This window comes from Strix aluco, chromosome 12, assembly GCF_031877795.1.
Source record: "Strix aluco isolate bStrAlu1 chromosome 12, bStrAlu1.hap1, whole genome shotgun sequence".
Taxonomy (NCBI): Eukaryota; Metazoa; Chordata; class Aves; order Strigiformes; family Strigidae; genus Strix; species Strix aluco.
The window spans coordinates 25,606,359-25,629,431 of record NC_133942.1 but is presented as its reverse complement, the minus strand read 5'-3'; the positions used below and the strand labels follow the sequence as shown (position 1 = coordinate 25,629,431).

The 23,073-nt window shown below is 36.3% G+C and overlaps 1 protein-coding gene across 3 annotated transcripts in view; it reads right to left on the bottom strand.

The window, feature by feature from the left end:
- UNC13C (unc-13 homolog C) overlaps positions 1–23,073 on the bottom strand; it is a 164,524-nt gene that overhangs the window by 43,661 nt on the left and 97,790 nt on the right. For all 3 annotated transcript variants that reach the window (XM_074836988.1, XM_074836989.1, XM_074836990.1), the window contains 4 exons: positions 20,821–20,954; positions 14,188–14,273; positions 1,317–1,443; positions 264–360 (listed from right to left, as the gene is read on the bottom strand). In XM_074836988.1, coding sequence (XP_074693089.1) covers positions 264–360; positions 1,317–1,443; positions 14,188–14,273; positions 20,821–20,954 — 444 coding nt within the window. The remainder of the gene's footprint in view (positions 1–263; positions 361–1,316; positions 1,444–14,187; positions 14,274–20,820; positions 20,955–23,073) is intronic.

Genomic DNA, 23,073 nt, shown 5'->3' with positions numbered 1-23,073 from the left:
TTTCAAACCTCTTATAAACAAAATTCTCTTTCATGAAATCAGTATCACATCAGGGTTTAGTGAAACCATAAATTGAAGTCTATGGGGAATTCAGGCAGATGAAATTAGAGCAGGAATTTTTCCATAGGGTTGTCTTCCAAGAACCATTACTGACTGAGGTGTAACAAGGATACTGTGGGACCAAATGTACTTCTGGTTTTGCAGCACTAAATAACTGTCTTTAATACTTTCTCTATTATTTTATTTGAAAAATAAAGGCTCACCCCATCTTTTTTGTCTCTTTCTAGTGCTCCGTGAAGAAATTCCATTGAGACATCCTCATTTTCATCCAGCCACTGAATGACAAATGGTTCAAACCACCTGAAACCAATTTTGTAAAGTAAAGTAAGTATATTTCATAAAGATCCTGAAAGGAAGGATGCTGTACCACCCAGCAGTTTGGCATCTTCTGTCATCACATCTGTTCTAGTTGCTAAGTCTATCATCCTAGAAAAATTTTTGTCACCAAAGACATTGTGGCTACCAAAAGGTCTTTCAGGCTTCAGTTTCACAATACTCTAACTGGTCTACCTTACTGATGGAAAATTAGCAGTAGCCACCAGAGAAATATGTCCATGTTTTGCAGAGGATCATATCCTGTACATTTTCTAAAATTTTAGAATGTATCTTTTATCAGTATTGGTTCTTTGTTAACATTTATTTTTTAATTGTATGTGAAATAACTTGGATAAAACTTTGCTTTAATAAAACATCAACTGTGTTTTATTTTTCTTTAGTTTATTTTTAAAAATTTTAATGCAATAACAGACCTGAAACCATCTTGGCAAATCCGCAGACTTGCAGAAGATTAAGGAATGACATTATGGATAGCTCATGTAAAAGGACAGGACTGAATGCATTGCAGGAGGAAAGGCGAAAATGAAAGCAGCAGCTGAATATTAACCCAATGCAGTAAGAATAATTTCAGTGGTATATCCCATTAGCATTGTATCTTTATCCAAATCTGGATATGAAACAAATGCAGGGGCCTATAACTAATACTGCTGCTGTTCCCACATTTCATACCTTCCTCAGGCATTTTCTGGCCAATATATTTTGTCATCTATGCAGACCTGCAGTTACAACAGTTGGATGAAGTGTTCTATGAAATAGCTAATCACGCTTCTAACGCTTGGGCTATTTAATGTGATAGAATGAAGAATTTTGTCAGTGCTAGGCAGCTTGAGATCTTGCACAAACTTGAGCATAAATATTTGACCAAAATAAACCTTGCACCAAACCCAAACCCATGGGAGACTTCCCTATACACTACTTACAGAGAGTATTCAGGCACTGCATCCTTGAAAGCAGAGAGTTCTCGCACATACTCATTATAAAACCATTTCACTTTGAAGTGCAAATTCATATAGTCTGTGCTTTTGCATAACCGCTGCGTTTCATGTTCTGTAAATAGGAGTTGAAATAAAAGCATTTAACGGCATTCTAACAGTAAATAATATTTTTGTGTTTCAGTGCGCTAGAGACGTAATAATACAGTACTTGCATTTTAGAGCACAATTGGTTTGATTTTTTTAGAAGCAGTAGCACCCACAGTTTCAATCTTCAGGTTCTGAGTACCCTCAGGAAAAACAAACTAAAACGAAGACCAGACCACACCACAAGTTAGGCTTTTCAACTGTCTTCACTGCAGTGAGGAAAACCCACAAATTAGCTGACTTCCTGTTCTTTAGATTCTTCTTTGGTTGTTACAAAATGGTTAAGAAGCTGTGTCAGGTGTCAAGTTAGAAGACAACTATAGCTGTGTAGTAGCCAAATGAAGTAACAACTATAAATGCCAGTCCTATATGAATTGATGAAACCTGCATTAGTAAACAGGCTGCATTTATCACATACAGTTAAGAAAAAGAAAGAGCAGGCAGCTCTACAGCCATCTGATTTATACATGGCACAAGCAGAAAGCTGGTTTAGTAAAGTGTTTTTGAAGTTTTTCAAATGGGCTTCACCTTCTTCATGTCCTCCTGTTTTCAACATACTGGATATGCAGATGTTCATGGATGGCAGGAGTCATGGAGCCACCTGTAACCACTTTCTGCGTTTTTAAAGTCTGATTTCATTGCTTTGAACAAATGTCTATCTTTCTTCCAGGATTATGATTCTTATTTTATCTTATCCACTGTGCTCTGCAGTCTTTCCCGTCCCGCCACTTTGGAGCCAGGACAGCTCCATTCTCTCACTCCACTGACTAACGGGCACTTGAACGTTGCTCAAATCTTTCATTTCCTTCTCCCACAGCAGGAAACCATGGATCCACAAATCTTGGACAGAGTAATCCTTCCTTCACTTACTGCTCACAGCTTCCTAAAATCTCCACAGATGTCATCTGTGTCATGTCGCCTGCACATTCTTCCTTAAGCAAAAGACTAATCTCTTCCCAGCTCCCTTAAAAAGTGATCTAATACAGATGCTTGGCAGGAATGACATTCTTGTGTAAATAGTATGCATTAAGAACTTACCTCTTTCAAACCTCCTTTTTGCTCCTTACTTTTGCTTGCATCACAACATAGTATTACATAAATTTTTCACATGTATTTGGACGTGAACTGATTTTATATAACAATGAGAGCATGCCATCCTCTGTCATACACACACCTGAAAATACCACTCAGTTCTCTGTCAGTGCAAACGCACTGTGAAATACACATTCTGTGTTCCTCAGGTCTGACTAGGTATAGTAACAGGAAATTTTTAGTTTTATTATTGTGCCAAATCAGCACTCCAGTAATATCACCGTGCCGTACAAGAAATAAGTGGTTCTGAAGCATATTAGTATGCAGTGAATTACTAAGTTTTGTGGGAATCAGCTTATGAAGTGCCCCCGTGGGCTCTTATTGCCTTTTTAGCATTGTGTTAGCATTTTCACCTTCAGTGCCTTTTCATCACACTCCAGGATAAATCAGTAAATCAGTTTCGGTCTAAATATTGCATTTGTTCATGCCCAATCACTACTTGAGAGTATTACAAATTCGCCCTAGCATAACATCATTGGTTACTAGCCTTAAACAAAGCCACAGCAAGAGAGATATATGCCTACTGTCATGGTTCTTACTTTCTACAAACCTGAAGAATGTTATTTTTTTATTCTGGTAGGAGTTTTTCCACAATCTGTTATTGAGACCAGCCTTTGACTGAGAACAATTATCTTATTGCTATGAAATTCACTGCACATCTACTGCTTAAAATCTGTCTTATACTGCATGCCAAAAGAGTAGAAATGTGAAATGAATAGCATTTCTTCATTCAAGCATGGATGGAATATTAGGTTATACAATGCAATTTAAGAATGTTTGCTATAGTATCACAAGCCAAGCAAATGCTTATTTCAATTTGAGAAATGAGCTGCTGCCGATGATGGGCAAACTTGTCCAGGAGAGTATGACTTCTACAATACCATTCATTGATATTTTCTTTTTAAAGTGAAGGTCTACATTATTACACATTAGAAACGAATACAAAAGTCATTCATGAATAATTGAGGTTTTTTCTCCAGGCTGTTATACCTTGAAAAGAATATTTAAAAAGAGTCTCCTAGGATATTACTTGTAGCTACATGTAAGTGAAAATCATCCTCAATTCCTAATATCAACCTATGAGAACATCAGAAAATACTTCAACATGATCTACAAAGTCATTTTGTATCCCATGCATAGTACCTCTTCAGTTTATATAAACCAAAGAACAGAGAAAGCAGGTGCCCATATGAGTCAGCTCACGACAAATTTAACTGGATAATATTAGATGTGTTTATCCACATGGATTTCAGTTAGAAAGCACAGGAACATGACTGTAGGCATTCTGAATTTAGATTAGGACCCGCAGATTGCTTTCTTAATTTCTGAAAAACTTGCACAAGTTAATGTAAATGTGTGACAACACAGGATATAAGTATGCAGTTTGGAGATCTGTGTCTTTTTTCCTGGAAGGAAAGCTGGTTTCCTATATGGATATATCCATTTTGGACTTTCTGGAAGACAGATGTAGTAGCTGCACAATACAACTCTTTCTAAAAAAGTTCACTCTTGCTTTGCAAAATTATTGTAATACTGAGTCAGTCTTGAACTAAACCTGCCAATTGTATGCTGTGCAAATGTGCTCAGCAGAGATTATGATAGAAATACCAGACCCTTCTCATAATTGATTCTAGATAAATGGAATCTCCACTATAGAAAATTTGGTATTATTAATCTTTTTTTTGGTGTTGCTACTTTTATGAAAAGTTCCTTGTAGTGCTGCATATTTTTATAAGCATCTATTAATCTACTGAGTTTCATAACAAGGATATTTGCAGTTCCCATTAGTGATAATGGCACATTATTCTATATTACTGTCTCATGAATCAATGAAAAAACCACTAATAAGATTTCTGTAAACTGTAAAATCTGTAAACTGTAATCTGTGTGTATGGGGCACTTTAGCTGCTTTTATCTATCGCAGTTCCAGTAAGACTATCGTTTTTACAGTATTGATTACACAGTGGGGTTTTTTTATTATCTCCCCAGGGGTAATGCTGTGATGCACATCTGCTTTCCACAGGTTTGCAGTAATTGACATTGTAACTGCAACTACAATGAAAACGGTATCAACAGTTTCATCTGAGCTGTTCAAATTACAATTACAGCAACAACTTCAAGAAGACTTTCAGTAAGCAACAGGACTGAGACAAAAGAAATAAAATCTGCTGTTCAGGTGCTGTTTGTGTAACCAAGAAAGAGACTTTTTTTAAAAAAATGTATGGCATTAATATATGCAAATGTGTTTGGTGCGTGATGAAATCAGCCACGGACCTGGTGACACTGTATCTAGCAAATAATCTAACTGCAGGCAATTGTTCTTTTACAGAAAAATGTATAAAGAGACATTGTAGGAAGGATTATAACCTAAGGTACTTTCCTCACAGGCCTGTGACCAAACAGCAATACTTTGGAATCATGTTTTATTTCTTGCTCATTTTTCCAGCAATTGCTAAAGAAAGCCAAGGAGATTTTCATAAGGCAGCAAACAAAGAGAAAGTGCAATACAACTAGTGAGTTTTGGTCTGATTTGTAGTCTGGTTTGTAGTGTCATAGTATTTCGTCAATAAAGTCATAATGATGACTTATTAAGCAGAAACATCTCCATGACGCTAAGGAGGTAATGCCATTTAACAAACTGGAATAGAACCTCCTTCACTGTAGAATCCTTTTTCCTTTTTAACCTTGAGGTAATAACATCGCTCTGAGTATCCATGTAATTTTTGATACGCATTAGTTGCTAAAAAGGGAAAAAAGGGTAGTCTACCAACCTTCATAAAAGATGAACATTTTGAATATTCAGGTAATCAAGTCTAATTGTCCCTTATTTGGATACAAAAGCTAAGAGCAATTTTTTTTTTTTTTTCTACAGCAGTTTCCTAGCCACTGTTCTTTGTAACATCATCCAGTTAAACTGCTTGAAGGATTCTAATGAGGTAGTTTTACAGTGTGTTTCAAATCCTTATGAACAAGAACTGCAAGAAGGAAATTTGTCTGTAAAAACTAGATGTACATAAATATATAGGAATATCTAACAAAAAAGCTCGTCCAGTTTCCAGGCTTTAAAGATAATGTTTCAGAGATTAGTAACTACTACAAAGAATATTTATGTGTAGCAAATTAATTATATCACAATCAGTTGGCTTGACTGTTACATACATGCTATTGCACTACTGTTTATTAAAACAAATGATTGAGACTAAACATAATGGAATTGTGTTTGGATTAACTGCAAAATTTCCCATAAAAAATCAGATGCTATTTTCAACCATTGTGACATAACTCCATATTATTTGCAATAATTACTTACCAGTCATTCTAGAGACTACCAGCTGCATATTTTATCTATTTCTTTCAGAACTGCTGTTTCAGAAAACCTGCTATTTACAAACTTTCAGTCATAGAATTGGGAAGTATATGCATGGCACAAGCTGAGTATGGCTAATGGAAGAAGAGCTCTTAAGGAAGTCCTACGAGGAATGATATTGACTGAGCAAGAACTGGTATTACTCCCTCTGAACCACTGTGGAAACATCACGTCAGTGTGATGCACCTATGTTTTGGATAAAAGTAGAAGTTAATGTTTTCAGTACTTGATCCCAATGCAATTTCCCTACACTACAAGAGTTGCTGTGCCACTGCCTCTTTTAATGTGGGTCTTATGCTTATAGTGCTCTAGACTTAATCCCTGTGCTGCTGAAATGAACTGGAAGACTCTCTTTGAATGTAACATAGTGGATCAGGCCACAAATGAAGAAAAATAGAAACTCAAAGTTCGTTACTGATTTAGAAGGAAACATTAGATTCTACTAGACATCTCATCCCAGAGTTCTTGTACTTAGCTCAAAGGCAATGGAAGTCACTGGTTTTTAGCTGAAATACAGAGCAGGATGCAACTAATTGATAATTATATATAATTTACATTGATTTTGATAACATGAAATACTACTGGCCTTTCTGAAAGCTCTCTTTGTGTCAAGATAAATATAATAAACCAAAAACTGAAAAACTTGTGTCATTACCTCCTTTTTTTGGATTGCACTTACAACTGATTTACGACTAAAAGTACCCTCTAATTCTCCTTTAAAAAATATATTGTCTTTCGTAAGAGACTTCTACATATTCAATCTTTTCTCTGCATTTACTTGGAAATTTTCATTAAAATATCTTTGAACTCTTCACAGACATAATGGTTTACACCTTGAACATCTCTATGAGGTGATTAAGCTGTGCTATTACATTTTACAAATTAGAAACTGAGCTATAGGGAGACCAAGTGAATTTACTAAGGGAACATGCATAAATTATGAAAGGCAGTGTAGATCTTCTTCAAAGATTTCTTAACCACAGAGTCATATTTCCTCGCTGAACAGAGCCCAGGGAGGGAAGGCAGACTGTCTCTTTCTGAATTGTGAGAAAAAATGGATTTACTGTTCTTTTTTGTCTTCTTGCCTGCAGTGGAAGTGGGCTAATCAATCCTTGACTTAATGCAGTGCACTTTAAAAGCTGATATGACATTGCCTTTTAGATTCAAGGAGGAGCTCTCAAAGCGAGAGGCCATTTGCTCAGAGTGCTCTGCTTTGCTTCACATTTCGCAGCAGGTACAATGACTTCAGGGACACCTGCTTAACATCTGAAAAGGCAGAGCTGTGCATTGCTTTCTGCAAGAGGTAAACTGCTTATGGGAACTTCAAGGACATCAAATACCAATGTTACATACTATCTGAGAGATGCAACATGCAACACCATGAAGGATGTGTGAATCTGCTGCAAACAGCCCTATTTTCTACACAAAACATTGCATTTGCCATTTTTTTAGCTACTGTCTTATTCTGCCTAATCATTTCAAATTACTTTAGGCAAATTAACTTTGATATCTTCTTAGCATTACTTAGTTGGGTTTTTTTACTCCTTATTGAAAATTTAGCCAGAAAAGTTCCAGAAAAGTGGATGGATATATCACCGACAGGGCAACTCAAGATGCAAGATACGTAGCTTGATTAAGCACAAACTTGCTCTGTCTTGCTTGCAACTAAGTGTTGCAGATGAGTGACTTAAATCACTTAAGGTAGGGGGCGGGTGGGGAGGGCTGAGTGCATCCATCACACTAAGACAAAGAAAAATGCCAGTACAGCAAATAATTTAACAACATCAACCTCAGTATAACTTTTATCCTTCAATATCACATCAGAGTGAAATTTGTACAATGAAAGCTGAACAGATCAATAATATTCAAAGAACAAACACTCAGAGACAACATTCTGTCTTTGGATATACACGGCTACTATTGATTATAGAAGGAAATAAGCAGTTGCTTCCAAGGACTGAAATCATCTAAATTGTGCTTTTTTGCTGTTAGTGGAATTCTTGCTTTGTGCATGAATTGCCCATGGAAAGCCTAAGGAAATGCAAGCTATGAATGGAGCAGAAGAAGTGGTCCATCCTATCTGATACAAGAACTATGATGAAGATTAAAGCCCTGGTACTGAAGAACATGATGGAAGTTTCAAATACTTTGTACGGAAGTTTCAGCATTTATTCCAAGTAATCACATAATCAGAAATTAATAAAAGAGGAAAAGTAATGCTGGTATAGGAATCCAATTTACATTGATTAGGCTTTCATAAACTTCTAATATGTATAAAAATTGCAAAATAAAGAGAGAATATACATGCTTCTTGGAAACCACTGCTTCTCGGGAAATGTTATCACATAATTTAATGCTACATTATAATGCTTGAATCTGGGAGGAAAAAAGAGAATAAATGTAATAAAGGCAGCCTTAATTGTATTGGGTCTTTACTCTGAATACACAGCTGCATCTTCATTGTAACTTTTATGACAGGCTACTTTCATTTATTTCTTATTTCATTTTAGAAAAATGTATCTTTCCACAAAGGAAACATTTAGACTTGATTCTCTGCTCTTTGGCTCGTCACAAGAGTGCAAAGTGAGCATAAAATATTACCAAATAGGCATGGTAGCATTTTATAAGTGATTAACAGAATGAAGTACAAACCAGTAAGAATCAGGCAGCAGGATAAATGTGAGGTTGAGCTTTAATAAGTACCCGTGTTGTATCCGGCTCTGCCTGTAAAGCAGAAGCAAAGGCAACACAGAGGTGTTCTCTAATTGTTACCCAGCAAATTGCACTTAAGACTTATTAAAAGATAATGTGGAAAAAAGCAGTTTTAATGGATTTATCCTATTCTTGTAGGGGTGCTGGAACCAGTATCAAATATTTAATTTAGAACTAATGCACTTGCCTGTAAGAGGAACATTGCCTGTGCACATATAGGAGAAAAAAGGCACCAGTGAATCTCCATTTGTGGAAATGTCCTGAAGGTAAAAGACTGAGTCTTCAACTTAACAACACAGAGGCTGGGAGAAGAACAGTTGTTTGCTGTATGAGCAAAGCGTTTACAAAGTGTCCTAATAGACAGGATTAAAAATAGCATTGAGGTTGCTTGTTATTTTAAATTCTCTTTTACTCAAATGTTTTATTCGAGTTGATAAAGAAAAATATTTTGTATTAAGCAAGCTGTCATTGGTTACTGTTTCTAAATGGAAAGAAGTCCAAAACGTGAATGGATTCACAGGGTGAATCCACAGAACTCATGCAGAGGTGCAGCAGCTAGGTTGTACTCCCCCTGTGGAAATAGAGCCGGGAAGTTTAAGCCCTAGCTGCTGGACTGCCCGACTGCATTAGGGGCACGTCCTGTAGGAGGAAAAGGATGAACGCTTTCTCCATCCAGCAGATGCAGAACTGCACTAAACAGCGCAGGTCCTTTAAGTGAATTTCTGTGGGGACAAAGTCACAATTATGCTTGATTTTTCTTTTCTTCCCCCCAGTCATAAAATTATATCAGGCAAAAGACATAACTCTAGTTTTTGTAAAAATGTGAGTTGCAATAAAGTTGTATCATCTTACTGGTGAAGAACAGTAATTAAGGACAAGAAGAAAGAAGAGGCAAATTATTCTTCTGGGCTGAGATACCTAATAAACTACAGAGGAGTTCTTGACTGACCCTTGGTATAAGACAGAACTCTCCTCCTGATCCTATAGGTGATGTACAGCCCCTTCAGCTGAACAGAATCCTTCTCCCTTACTTGCTTACTGAACTCATTGGTTTGTGGAAAGGACAGAACCATGTGAGCTATAAATAACCCACAATTATTCATCAATGCAGGGTTCATTTAAAGCATCATTCACAGTCTAACCTATCTAGCATGGTAGTACTAGTATATGTTGACTAGCAAAATTGTCTTTCTCACAATTAGGCAACACTCAGGAAAAGTTTATACACAAATATTTGACAATCAGTGGCTGCCTGAGTAAGAGCTAATAATAATGTTTCAGAATGAGATTAATATTCAGTGGTTAAAAGAAGATTAAATAAGGACAGAGCTTTCATTATTAAATATATGGGGCAATATACACTGCTGTTATTGGGTGACAACTTTAAATAATGAAGTCAGGCATTCACTGATGCACTACATTTTTTTTTCTAGTAACATCTGGCACCATGAATACACCTACAATCAGACATAAAGAAGCTTTAACTTATTAAGATTACTGTAGACTTGTACCGCAGTATAAACACTCACTAGTACTTATTATTCTGATTATGGTTCAGTACGTAAAATCAAAGAAAATGGGTTAGGGAATAACCAAATGATATAGTGGGCATGTCCCAAGTACAAGGTTGCGCCATACTGGAGATGTCTGAGGTAGTTCCAAGTAAGAAGACACACTGATACAGCACAACACAATGCCATGAAGAAATATTAATTTAGCTCCTGGGAAAAGTTCTGTCCACTTTATCTGTCTTAATTAGTGGGTCTAATTAACTTCAATGAAATAGTGCCATTTGGTATGGCTACAGTGCTTTTTAGGCAAGCCTGGGGATCTGTCTTGCACATGATGGGTACTTAACTGTATTCTCATACTCACTAAGCTCAGCCCTCCAGTACCTACAGTATGTAGCTGTTAACATTGTCTGATGTACTGACCAAAGAACATTTCTAACTCCCCTCTTCCTCCAATCATGTCACATTCAATCTTACTGACTATCTGCCAAAGTTTATTACGAACCCCAACTGGAATCTCCTTGTCTTTGTCTTTATAGTCTCTGAATTCCCCATGAGACTACATATGACTCTTTATTCCTCAGGTCTCTGGAAAAACAAGGATGTAATACATTTGTTGAAATGTGTGAATGCAGAATGAGATTCATTAGAATAAAAAGGTTTCACATATTTTGATACCCTGATGAAACCCTGCATTCTGGTGGATGCTGCCCTGTTCTCCCTTCCGTAACCTCAGCCCACCTTCCCAAATCTGCTCTGTGGTTTCTTTCTAAGCCAAGACTACATTCTGTCTTAAGGGAAACATTTGTAAATTGTAAGGTTGGAGTGAAAATAGACTTGAAATCTGCCACCAAATGGTGTGACCTTTCTCTGGGCAGCATTAGCCTTTTTTTTTTTTTTTTTCTATGCTCTTTGTGGTCAGCATCAACTCACAGACCTGCCTCTTTGAAATCACTTTATCAGTTACTGTCATGAAAGAGGAATCTGTCAGAGAAACAGGAAGATAATATCTGCTTATACATTGAGGATAACAGCAAACTTAAAAAGCAAACTTACATTAAATGCATAAAATGGTATAATGACTTTTTTGTTCTTCTCCTGTTTTTATAAGGCCTGACACTTCAGAACGTTAGCTTTGCAGGATTGAGACTGTCTGCTGCTGTATTTACACAGCAGCTAATTCATTTCTGGCATGATCCTGGTCTTGACTTCTGGCCACTACCAGAATTAGATTATCATAATAACAACAATTAGAATGTTCTCTTTTTAACAGACTGGATAGCCCCAGACATTTGATCTGACCTATTCAAAAGTTAAGAGATACGAAAGATCTGAAAAAGACATTTCTGAGGACATAGAATAAAAACACTTTTGTAATTGCATATCTAATGTCAGCTCATTCCTCTCTCGTCATCTTTTAACCTTCGCATCTTCATACTTGGCAAGAAAAAGATTTCTTACCACATGAAATCAGTAACAAATCACTTGCACTGCTGGTGAAATTCTCTCTCTGTTCTCATTTGTTCATACCATAAATACAGAATAATTTGAGGACCAGACAGTACAAAAATATTAACATCCTGTAAGCTCAGATATGCTTGTGTAAACTAAATGTCAAACAACAATGTATAATCTATCATGCAAATCACTGTTAATCTATGAATAACCTGCAAAGAAGTAAAAAAAAATAATCTACTGAAGTCAGTTCTCAAAGAGAAAAATCACAGAATCATCAAGGTTGGAAAAGACCTTGAAGATCACCTAGTCCAACCATTAACCTAACATTGACAGTTCCCAACTACACCAGATCCCTCAAATATGATACCTTCTCCATGAAAAAAATCTATACATAAAAGTAATCCCAAGCTCCTTAGGTCAGAAAAAAATTAAAACTGGTATGGAGTTGATTTGTTAAAGTTTGCATAAAACTTTTAATACTATGCAAAGGCTGAACATTGTTACTAATTTAAAATGGAAGAAAATCTAGAATGTAATGATGAACTCAATACCAGATTTTAGTACAGTTTTGTCTGCAAGGCATGTCAGCTTGGCACGGTGTAGCCCTGATCCCAGCAGCTGTGGAGACCTGAACGGTGCTTTGGGATGCCCTTTCCTCCCTCAGCCCAAAAGCGAGCTGTGTCCCCTGGCCGCAGCCATCCACCCTGTCACGTGCAAATGCGCTGCCTTGGTATTCAGAGACATGCAGCTGCTATACGCTTCTCTAGCAAGAAGCCACTCCTATGGAAGCTGCTGTTCCTTCTGTCTTCTCCATGCGACAACAGGAGCCTCCTAGCTAGACTGTCCTGGGCAAGAATCAAGGGAGAACACAAGGCAGAGAGGTGTAATGGCTGCTGGTGCCCGGCTCAGGGGGCTGTCCGCTCCTACTGCCAAGGAGGTAGGGGCAGTCCTGCTGAGAAGCAGCAATTCTGCCCAGCAGCAGCTGCAGCTCCATCCATCCCCCGAGCAGGAACAGGAGGCATTCATCTCTACAGCAAGAGGACGTAGCCTCAACAGCCATTCTGATCTGCTCTCAGGAAAAAGGAATGTAAACTGGATGCTCCAATACTGGGCTTCTGTTAGAGAATGGAGTTACGACACACTCATTTCCTGAATTTAAGCTGATGGGAGTGTCTGGATATATCTGGGAATATATAAGGTGGGAGAAATCAGAAACAGGATCTTGGATGGGCTAGTTTAATCTTTTTGATCACATCATCAATCCTTTTGCAAACAATGTTGGACTATTTCATTGCTTCTTAATTGGATGCAGAAAGGAATCAACTTGATAACACAAAATATGCTGCTTCAGGAGATTAATACTAAATTGAATCAGGCAAAGATTGGAATCACAGCCCTGGACACTACATATGAACAGATGGTAGCCTATGTTAATAACTTGGAAGGCAAGACTGACATAGCAGAATGCAAAGCATTTTAACAAACTCCATTAAATCCATGAGGATCGAGTGTGACCATATTTAAAGGCTCGCTTGTTATCTTATAGGATTTGGAGAAAAAAAAATTTATTGCCATTAACAACTGGAAAATCAAATTCAGTCTGTAGAATATCCATGGAAATAATTAGTGATTTAAAAATTTAAATTAATTAAATTTAAAAATTTAAATTAATTTAAAACTATTATTAAAAATCACTAATTATCAGCATGCTGATCTATATTTTGTGACTAGATTTATTGAGGTTCCTGTTTAGGAATGAAACCATAGAAACTATCAGTTTTTATTCTGCAAAAATAAATACTAGTTAAGGAGAGTTTGATGAACTTAATTTCAAGAGTCATGATTATAATAGTGATCTAAAAGTTCATGTGAATACACGTACATGAGCTGGCAATATTTCTATCACTAATCAAGACTATTTCCTTCATTCCTTCTCTTCAGTATTTTTAAAAAAGTTTCATGCAGGTATTTTTCCTTGGTTTTCTGCAATGACCATATATTAACGAGTGGGTTTGAAACCATTAGTTGGAGATTATCTGCTATAGAAAAGAGAAAGTATGTTTTATTTATGGTTAACCACAGTACTATCTTAAAGGATAAGAGAAAACTGCATTTGATTCTGTTGGAAATACAATGAGTACAACCTGCCTTTTGAACACAAAAAGTTTAATTGTCTGTGTGCTTTTTCTCCATAACTTCATTCTGTAAATGTTTCTTACCGGCAAAGTGAGCCATTTTCAGCTAGTAACAAAATATGGAATGCTTATAATGCTCTCTAGCAAGCATATTTGTGGTTCTTTGGACATTGATGATTTTGTCACTTTTAGGTAATAAGTAGCAGCATTTCCAGTTTCAGTTCTTTTGTCTCCTCCTTCCACAGATAACTTCATACAGTCACAGCGCAATGATTTTCTTCCTTTACAACACTTCATTTTCACTAACCTATGAAACATCTTAAACAAGTATTCCAGAAAGCTCTTACCACACACAGAAATCTGATGCCAGGTGTCATTTGCAGTGGAAATCAGTCTTGGTGAACTCTCTAGTGTAACTAATAGTTTGTTCTAATTACCTTCCAGAGCATATTTCATGTCCTGGGCAAACAGAGTCCACATGATTTCAGCGCTGATTTTTCCCATGTTCAGCTCTTGAGGAAACCTGCAATCAATCACATCACACCAGTTCACCTGCTGCTAGAAATTATGCTTACAGCTGCACAGCAGAAAAGCAAATATTTCCACAAAATAATTCCCCTAGTATGCACTTACTATATTTTGTGTTTTCTACAATTATATAAACCATCCAATCTTCAGATAAAAACTTCCCTTAGTCTAATGTCAGGGGCCTAAGTAATTTGTTGAACATTGCACAAATTCCCTCACATGACCTTTCAAATCAAGAAACATCTATGTTGCAGATAACTCCTCAACTTTAGATAAATCAGATGGCTTACGAAAAACCTGAAACAGTTGGCTCAGGTGTTTAGCAGCTACAGGTTTGTCTCTTCTTAAGGTCCTTAAATTGCTAAAATGGTAGCTGAGCTTTTCACAGTACCATGTTTTGATTAACATTCCTCCGCTGCATGAGATTTGTTTTAGTAACAAATGTCATGGTTATGAGAGCTACTTTATCAAAGCCTGAAAAGAGGCTATTTAAAACACCCCTGGAATTAAAAAAAGAATATTTGAGATATTCATAGATTTAAAAAAAAAAAGAAATCCAAATGACCTCCTAATTCCTTACTCAAATCAAACAATCTCTTGAATATTTTAAATATAAACCCAAGAGAAATCCATTGAAACAAGCATTTTAAAACATGTCATATTATCCACAAAAGTCTCAATTATCCACTTCATTTCCATTTGACAGAGTTCTTATGGAAGTGTGGGCATACTAAAATAGATCTCAAGAAAATAAGTTAAAGCCTTGTAGAATTTCAAATAGGCATAAAGGTAGCATATCAGAAACAAAAGCTTCCTTCCACGCTTCTCCCCAATGTGTCAGAAGGGAGGTTCTTCATCCAGTTAAAACCCACAGTATCTATCAGTGAAGTTTGTTCAACTTCACTAATTGTAGCAGAGGTGGCACCTTTCAAGCAGACAGTGTTTTAGGTATTTCTTCTGCCACATCCCAGACCTCGTGTTGATGGGCATGGAACAAAAGTGCATTGACCTCCAAGCTGCTGTTAACGCAAGATATCTTGCTTTTTCAGCTACATTTAGTTAGAACTTAACGTGCATGCCAGTAATAGTAAATCTCATTAGACACCATGATCTGCATCTTCTGCACTGTGTCACACAGATAATGACTTTGCAGATCTCGTTTAGAGGAGAAGAGTTACTGATTCCAACACAGGTGTGATGAGAGCAGGCTGACTTAGACTGTGCTTGAAATCTAAGGTCAAATATACCCCAGCATCTCTGTGGTAAGTATAAATGCCGATACAAATCAGTCCTACCAAAGCAAGCAGAGAAACCAACTGAAAAATTATAAGCTTGAAAGGAATGTTCCATTTAACTCCAACCAGCAGGACTGTTCGTGTGAACAACATGGGAAATGTCTGTATTATTTCAATGAATATTATGTTCATTTTTGTTGATTTGATTGTTATGAAGCAATCTGTCACAGTGACAAGCTGGTTAACACCTGCAGGACTTTTTTCCAGTCTTTATTCTTCTAGGAGAGAATCAAGAATACCTCTAGTGGCTTACCATCTGCCAGGAGCTACTGGACAATACTGGCAATTTTCGCAGTATACTTTTAGTCTCTAGAACTTGCTGTGTGGTTTCTACCTTATCTAAGGGAAGGGCTAAAATTGTGTCATGTCTACTTCACAATTTATACTAACATGTCTGTTTTTAATCTCCCTAACTGTTACTATGTATTTTAAACGATCTACCCCATTGTTATAATACCATTGTACATTCGATTAAGAATATAAAGGCATATGCACTACTTGAGATGGCAGAATACTGATGAAGGCTTAATGTAAATGTGTATATGTGCTATATACAAGTGCAAGCCTTTTTTTTCCTGTGGGGAAGTGTAATTGGTATGGCCATGGTATGCACCACTCCTGCCACAATTTTCCTCAAGAGATGGCTTTATATATTAGTAGTTATGTTTACTTTAATTTGGTTACTCATATTCCTAAGATTACTCATGTAACAATAATAATATATACTTTATTATTTGGATTACAGTAGCACTTAGAGGCTTCTGGTAGGTTTAAGAAATTACTATCCAGGAACTTTAAAATACGTAATAAGAGACAATCACTGCCCTTCAAAACTCACAGTTTAAAAAGACAAGACAGTGAATGGGGAAGAAGACAAAGTAGAAGTGGCTTGCTCAAGATTCTATGACAGGTGAATGTCAGTCAGCACGAGAACTTAAGCTTTTACATCTTCCTTTTGAGCCCTCTTCCCAACCAGGACAAGGTTCTAGTTTACTTCAATATACATACATATATAAAAATCTGTATGTACACACTATTACATGACTATTCAGAGAAAATGTGAAATAAATAAGAATAGAAAATTACGGGTGATTAATTAACATTTGATATTTATCTCCAAGTACATGACTCCCAAAAAGCTTTCTCTTTCCTTGTTCCCAGGTTGCACTTTGTCAGAGACGCATTTAGTATTCTGTCACACATATTTCACTGTCTGACTGACAGGCTGAATTATCAGCATTATGAAAAATGCTCATATTAGGAACATACACAATAAACAGCGATGTAAACTGCAGAGCAGAACATGACTGAGATTTTATTATGCCTATTATTCTTCAGTATTAATCTGTTCAGATGGTTTTGCTTCTATTATGTAGATTTAATATTTTCAACATCCTCTTAATTTTCTAATTCTAACATCTATAAATCTACAGATAAAGAAGAAAGAAAGAGCTTAGGCTTGAAATTTGTGGCCACCATTAAAACTGCCTGGAGGACCCTAAAAATATCTTGTAAAAAGGAAGACACCTTCTTATAAATTCCATGTTATATTACACTCCTTCCTGACATCATGTTATAATGCTAAAATCATACTTGACAACTGTAAGTACAACTTTCAGTTTGTGCTATAGATAGTTCTGGCACATCCTGAGTTTGGCTCCAAATGTCAGAAGTAACAGTAATGTTTTTTCAACTGTAATATATCTTTCTGGCTAAGAATAATGACAGAAGCAGCAATATAATTGTATTTGTTTTCCTTAAAAGTGACCTTCACATGGAATACTCAGACATTGCTCAACAAAGTTATATGTCACAGTTCACAGCAGTCACCACTGACTTATCTGCATTTGGGGACACAACTGAAGGCAAATACCGACATATATAAAAATACAAGCACAATTGAAAGCAAAAATTAATCAACATTAAAATATAAAGAAACAAGTCCCCAGGAATAGTCTTTTAAATTCACCATATCAAAAAAATTCACAGTCAAATTCTTCACAGACCCAGGTAGTTAGATTAACGCAGAAGTTCTCTGGTTCTCTGACAAAATACACAGAGTCACATGCAGGGCTGATTCTCCATTACGTACTAAGGTTTGATGTAAGAGAAACTTCATCTACAGATGAATGAGCTCAGTGAGAAACCATCCCTCGCTACAAGACTGAAAATATTAAATTCCAAACAAGTTGCAGACAGCTCAAGGACTTCTTAGCATGATTTATAGCTGTGAACAAGACATTCATGGATGCTAAAGCTGGGGCTTGGCTTCAAAAACTAATCCAAATAAAGCCAAAGGGTATGCCAAGCACTGCAACAAGCTCAAGAGAAAGAGATCAAGTCTCCTCATACTGTAAAAAGAGATGGACTTCGTAAGAAACTAGTCAAATGGTTAGTCAGAACTACATTGGAGAGTCTAGGGTTTATTTTTGCAAATCAAGGACTGAGATATCATCTCCAAGTTGTGTGAGCTGCACACAGAAAAAGCTTAAAGTACTTTTAAAACGGACAGTAACAGAAATGGAAGACAAGGAGCATACTGGGTGCCATACTTTGGTGCAATGGCTCATCTGGTCATTCTGAGCAAGGAGACGTGCAGTATTTCTGCTGTAATAAAGGAACCAAGAATCTAGGTGCATCTTTATGTAAATAAGCACTGACTCCTATCACATATTTCTTACTCTAATGAAAACAGCATTTCAGTTGAAGATTTTGTTCTTGATTTGTTGTTCCTTTTAATTGAACAGATATTTTATTTTGATAGCAATTTCTGCTGTCTTGCAGTGTGTACAATGCAATTTGACAAGTGTCAGAAAGTCCTAGATGTGAATCAGGTTCTAATCACCTTGTGAATCAGGTTCTAATCACAATTTACATTGTTTTAACTAGTAGAATGAGAATTTTACAGCTTAAATACCAGATTTCATGTTTTTCCTTCAAACTTGTCAAGTTTCTTACGTCATATAAGATCTGAAGGTTGCTCACACAACTCCTGTTGAATGGTCTGATATGGTCTTTCAGCTGCTGCAATGTTTGGTGAAGCAATCATGTCATGTTTCATCTGGATTCATAATCTGACACAGTTCAAACTGCTCTATCACACCATCTTTTTCGATATAAAAATAGGGTTTCCAAAACTAGTTGAGGAAAAAAAAATTCTGAACAATATTATACCACTGTGAAAACTCCTATCAGAATGCTTGGAGCTCTCCTGGGGATGTTCAGTAACCTCATTTCTACAAAGGATTCAAATGGACATAGGCTTGAATATTCCACTGAGACACGGCATGGCCATATATTTTTGATAAGGAGTCATAGGTTTGCAATATTCTTATGCATTCAACTTATATTTTCTTATCATCCATTTTCTTTTCTGGGGTAATCAAGGGGGAAGAGGCTGTCTGTCATTTTTCTCAACAGTTTTTACATGCTGTTTTTGTGTTAGAAGAAGCTTTTCTTTTAAAAAAAGACATCCAAAGCAACTCTGAACAATTTTTCGAGTTTTGCCTCCCACAGCCTCTTCATTTCTTGCTCCTGATGTCTCCTATTTCTTGAAGACACTTTATTCCTTGTGTTCACCCTTCCACTTCCAAAACTACAGTGAAAATGGGAGAGAAGTCACACAAGCAAACTCTCTCTCTTACTCTGTCCCAACTTCAATCCACTGCTGATTATCTTTTCACATTTTACACAATCACTCAGCTGTAGTTTTGGGAACCTCCTAATCCCCCCAGAGGAAAGCTGTTCTTTATCCTTTTCCTTTCTCCCTCATGTTTGCCTAAGAATATAACTAGAACAATTTTTAGGATAATTAACTCCCAATTACTCTTGATTAATTTAAATGGAGAGACTGAAATGAAATACATGTATGTATTTGTTCCAGTTAGATGTTTTATAATAAGTATATTTGTTACACAGTCAGACAAAGAACTGAGCTTTCATTAACAGTCAAATTTCATACTACGTTGTATAAATGGAGTAAACAGGAAAAGAGTTTTCTTTCCTCTGTAGGGTAAGAACTTGTTCCTTAGTAAGGTCAATGCAAGAAATGATTGAACAAAGAAATGTTTATTATCCAGGACTGAAACAATCCTTCATATATTTAAAGGAAAGGAAGAAATCAAAAGGCAATGAAATCCCTTCCAACTTCTAGTTATCACCAGGATGTTTCTTTGGTAATTGTACTGTGGGTCCATAAAAAGTATGGTACCTATTATCAAGAGACAAGCACATCTCCATGTACAGAGAGCCTTTCAGTATCTACCCTATTTTGGCTGAAAGAAACAGACTTGTTCTTGCTCCCCTTCAGACCACTCAATTAAATGCCACTGCAGACACTTCTATTAATAATTGTTTAGCTATAATACAGATATAAGCTTCAATTTCAACTTTTGCATAAGTCATCACAGCTAGACTATGCCCATATTTTCTAGAATCTTTCTGTAAAATAGCTCCAAAAAGCTAAAAGAGCTAAAACTTTTCCCTAGGCCCTCATCCGGTCTCATTTCAATTACTGCGACATCTGTTTCTCCAGCCTTAATATGTGAAGCGTGTGCCTTTGCACTACATCTGTGTATTTCATTTTCAAAACCCAGCACTCTATCTCCTCCTTCTGTGTTTATCGATTGTCTCTGTCTTCTCTACTAGTGTATCAACCATAAGATATTCAACTTGTCTTGGTTATTGATTGTACCTCCCTCATCTGTTACATCTTCAATTCTGAGAAGTCAGCTTCCATCTCTGGTAAGTCCAGGATATTGCTCTCCATTTTATAAATTTTCTAGTCAGCTTGGCTAGGCTTTCTCTCTCGCCAACCATAAATTTGGAGAGGGTCTTTTTCTGAAGTTCATTATTCTTTCACAAACACATCCCTAAACTCTATTGTAACGCCTAAGAAAGTCTCAGCATGATTTGAACACTTTGTGTGCCAATCTTAACATTAACACCATCATATTGTTTTACTTCACTTTCCCTTCTGTCTATCCACTTAGCTCTCTCGCATATTTGGCTACTTAACTTTTTGGGATGGTTCATATACCACGTCTTTAGTGTTCCTAAAACAAAAGGTTCTCTTTCCATGATCAGAGCACTAAGCCTTTATCAAAGCATGTCAATGTTATATTCTGCATTTTCAAAAACCTCTAGCTAGATTACATTTAAAACACAACTATTGATTCAGATGTATTTCCTGTCCTTATTTTAATAAATCCATGATTTTTAATTTTTATGGGGAAAGTAATTACTTACTGGTTCAAGACAGGTGTATATGCTGTTTTATCTTCATCTATGATGGTGACCATCAGAGTAATAAGCTGTGCCCAGAAATCCAAATTCTTTGTTGTTGGCCCCTGTTCTTCTTTAGGAACTTCTTGTTTCTTACCCTGTTCAAACAAGATTGAATTTATTTTATATTAGAGAAAGTAGAGAAAATATTATGGGATATCCACTACAGATTACTACTTGGTTAGAAAGAGTGACATATGACGAATCTTCAGCTATTTTGGACAAAGACTGTCTATCCAACTTAAAGTAGATTGTTTGACAGACTGTACCTGGCTGCGGACATATATCAAAAAACATATGGAGTGCAAAGACAGCCAGGTCAGCAAAGAAGATCAATAGAGACTTGATTTTTAGTGCATGTCCACACTTTAATTAAATACATTCTTAAATTCTTTGTTGTGTTGAAACTGAGTGCAGGTAAAATTGTCTGCTGAGGCAGAACTTTTATACTCTACATAATAAATACTGAACAAGTCAATGATAAGGAACATTTCTTGTTTTGTTTTGCATTATAAACTGAACTTATTGGGCCTAGCAGCTGCTATGCTGTTTGTTTTAAATGAAGAAGCGGTTAGATTTCCCTTTTTTTTAATAGCCAAAATAACAAAAGCTATTGCCCAAAGTATTCTGCACAGAGATTTTCCAGGGACTCATAGATTAACTGGCAGAACCACAAACTGTGCATTTATGAGAGGCAGAGCAAAACACCACAAAGTAGGAGGGGAAAAAAAAATAAAATGCCTGGACTCATAAAAATACTAGGAAAAGGTACATAGGAATATCCAAAAGAGAGGCTTGTGAAGGTATTGCCTTGTCTAAATCTGTGAGCAAAATCAATCTGTTATTTGATTCTTTTATCCAAGGAAATGGGATTCTTGTATACTCCTTGCAAATGGAGAGGACTGCAACCAGTTTCACATCCAAAGCACAGAACCTGAGATGCCCCATTACATTTTTGTAGTAATCTCGAGGAAGGACATGACACACTGATATGTCAGGTGGATTACCAACATGACTCTCCAGTTATTTAAAAGTTGGTAAGTAAAGCAGTGGTTTTTTTATTCCTCTTGACTAAAAGCCTGCTTTTTGCACCTTTTTATGTAGTTATAAGTATGTATTAATATTCCCCACTTACAAACTTTTATTGAGAATTTTAGACTTTTTAATCTTACTAAAATATGCCTTTACAGCTAGATTTTGTTGCTATAGTTTTGATTTATGAATTCTTAGTCTACAGTTTCCTGGACAAAAGTATTTTTCAGCTCTTCGCTTGACAGAAGGATCAGATTCCTTATCATTGCCCAATAAATAACTGAATTGCAGAGAACCAAATAGGAAAAGAAATATTTTTATCTCCGTATGGACACACACACATACATACACACATAATTTCTGCCACACAGAGGTACGTCTGCACATGCTCTTCTACACAGCTATCAGAGATACAAAGGGGTCTTTTCACTCAATTAGTAAGTCAAAAAATAAACATGCCTATTATCCTGCAAGTTTAAATGTATATTCCCTGTACTTCTCATTTTTAGTCCAAACATGACCACTTCAATGGGCCCTGTATCTCTTTGAATAGATATGACACTATGTTAGTGTCACAGTGAATTAATTAAATGTTATCTTAACCTCAATTAACTTTTATCTATTAACAGCATTTAGAATGGCAGAAAGGGAATTTCAACAACACTTAATTGAAATTGGTTTTGTGGTCACTGTGGAATATTTTAGAAAAGTATCATTAATCACACTGCTACTTACTCAGCTGGTCTACAAATGTTACAGCTTCCGTGTCTAAAGCAACTGAAATCAAGGTGAGGTTCAGAAGCAGGTACAATAGATAGTGTGACTAGTATCACTGACAATTAACCACCACACATGCAAATGAGAGCGCTTTCAAAACAGAAATGAATACTGGAGCATTAATATCACTCATGAGGGCTTTCCTTGGTGTACATTATGCTTTTATTACAAGACCTTGTTTCTATATCAAAGATTTATTTTTAATATATCATTTTTTTCTCAGAAGCTCGTGCATGTTTAAGCCAAACCAACTGAAAGGCAGTTGTAGAAGACAAAGCCAGTTCACATTTAGTCCAGCATCTTATCCAAGAACTGTATTTCACATAAAAAACCTGCAATGGCATGTAGCTGAGACAGCTTTTGTGATTGCGAATGTGAATCACAGAATGTGAAATTCTGTTCTTTAAT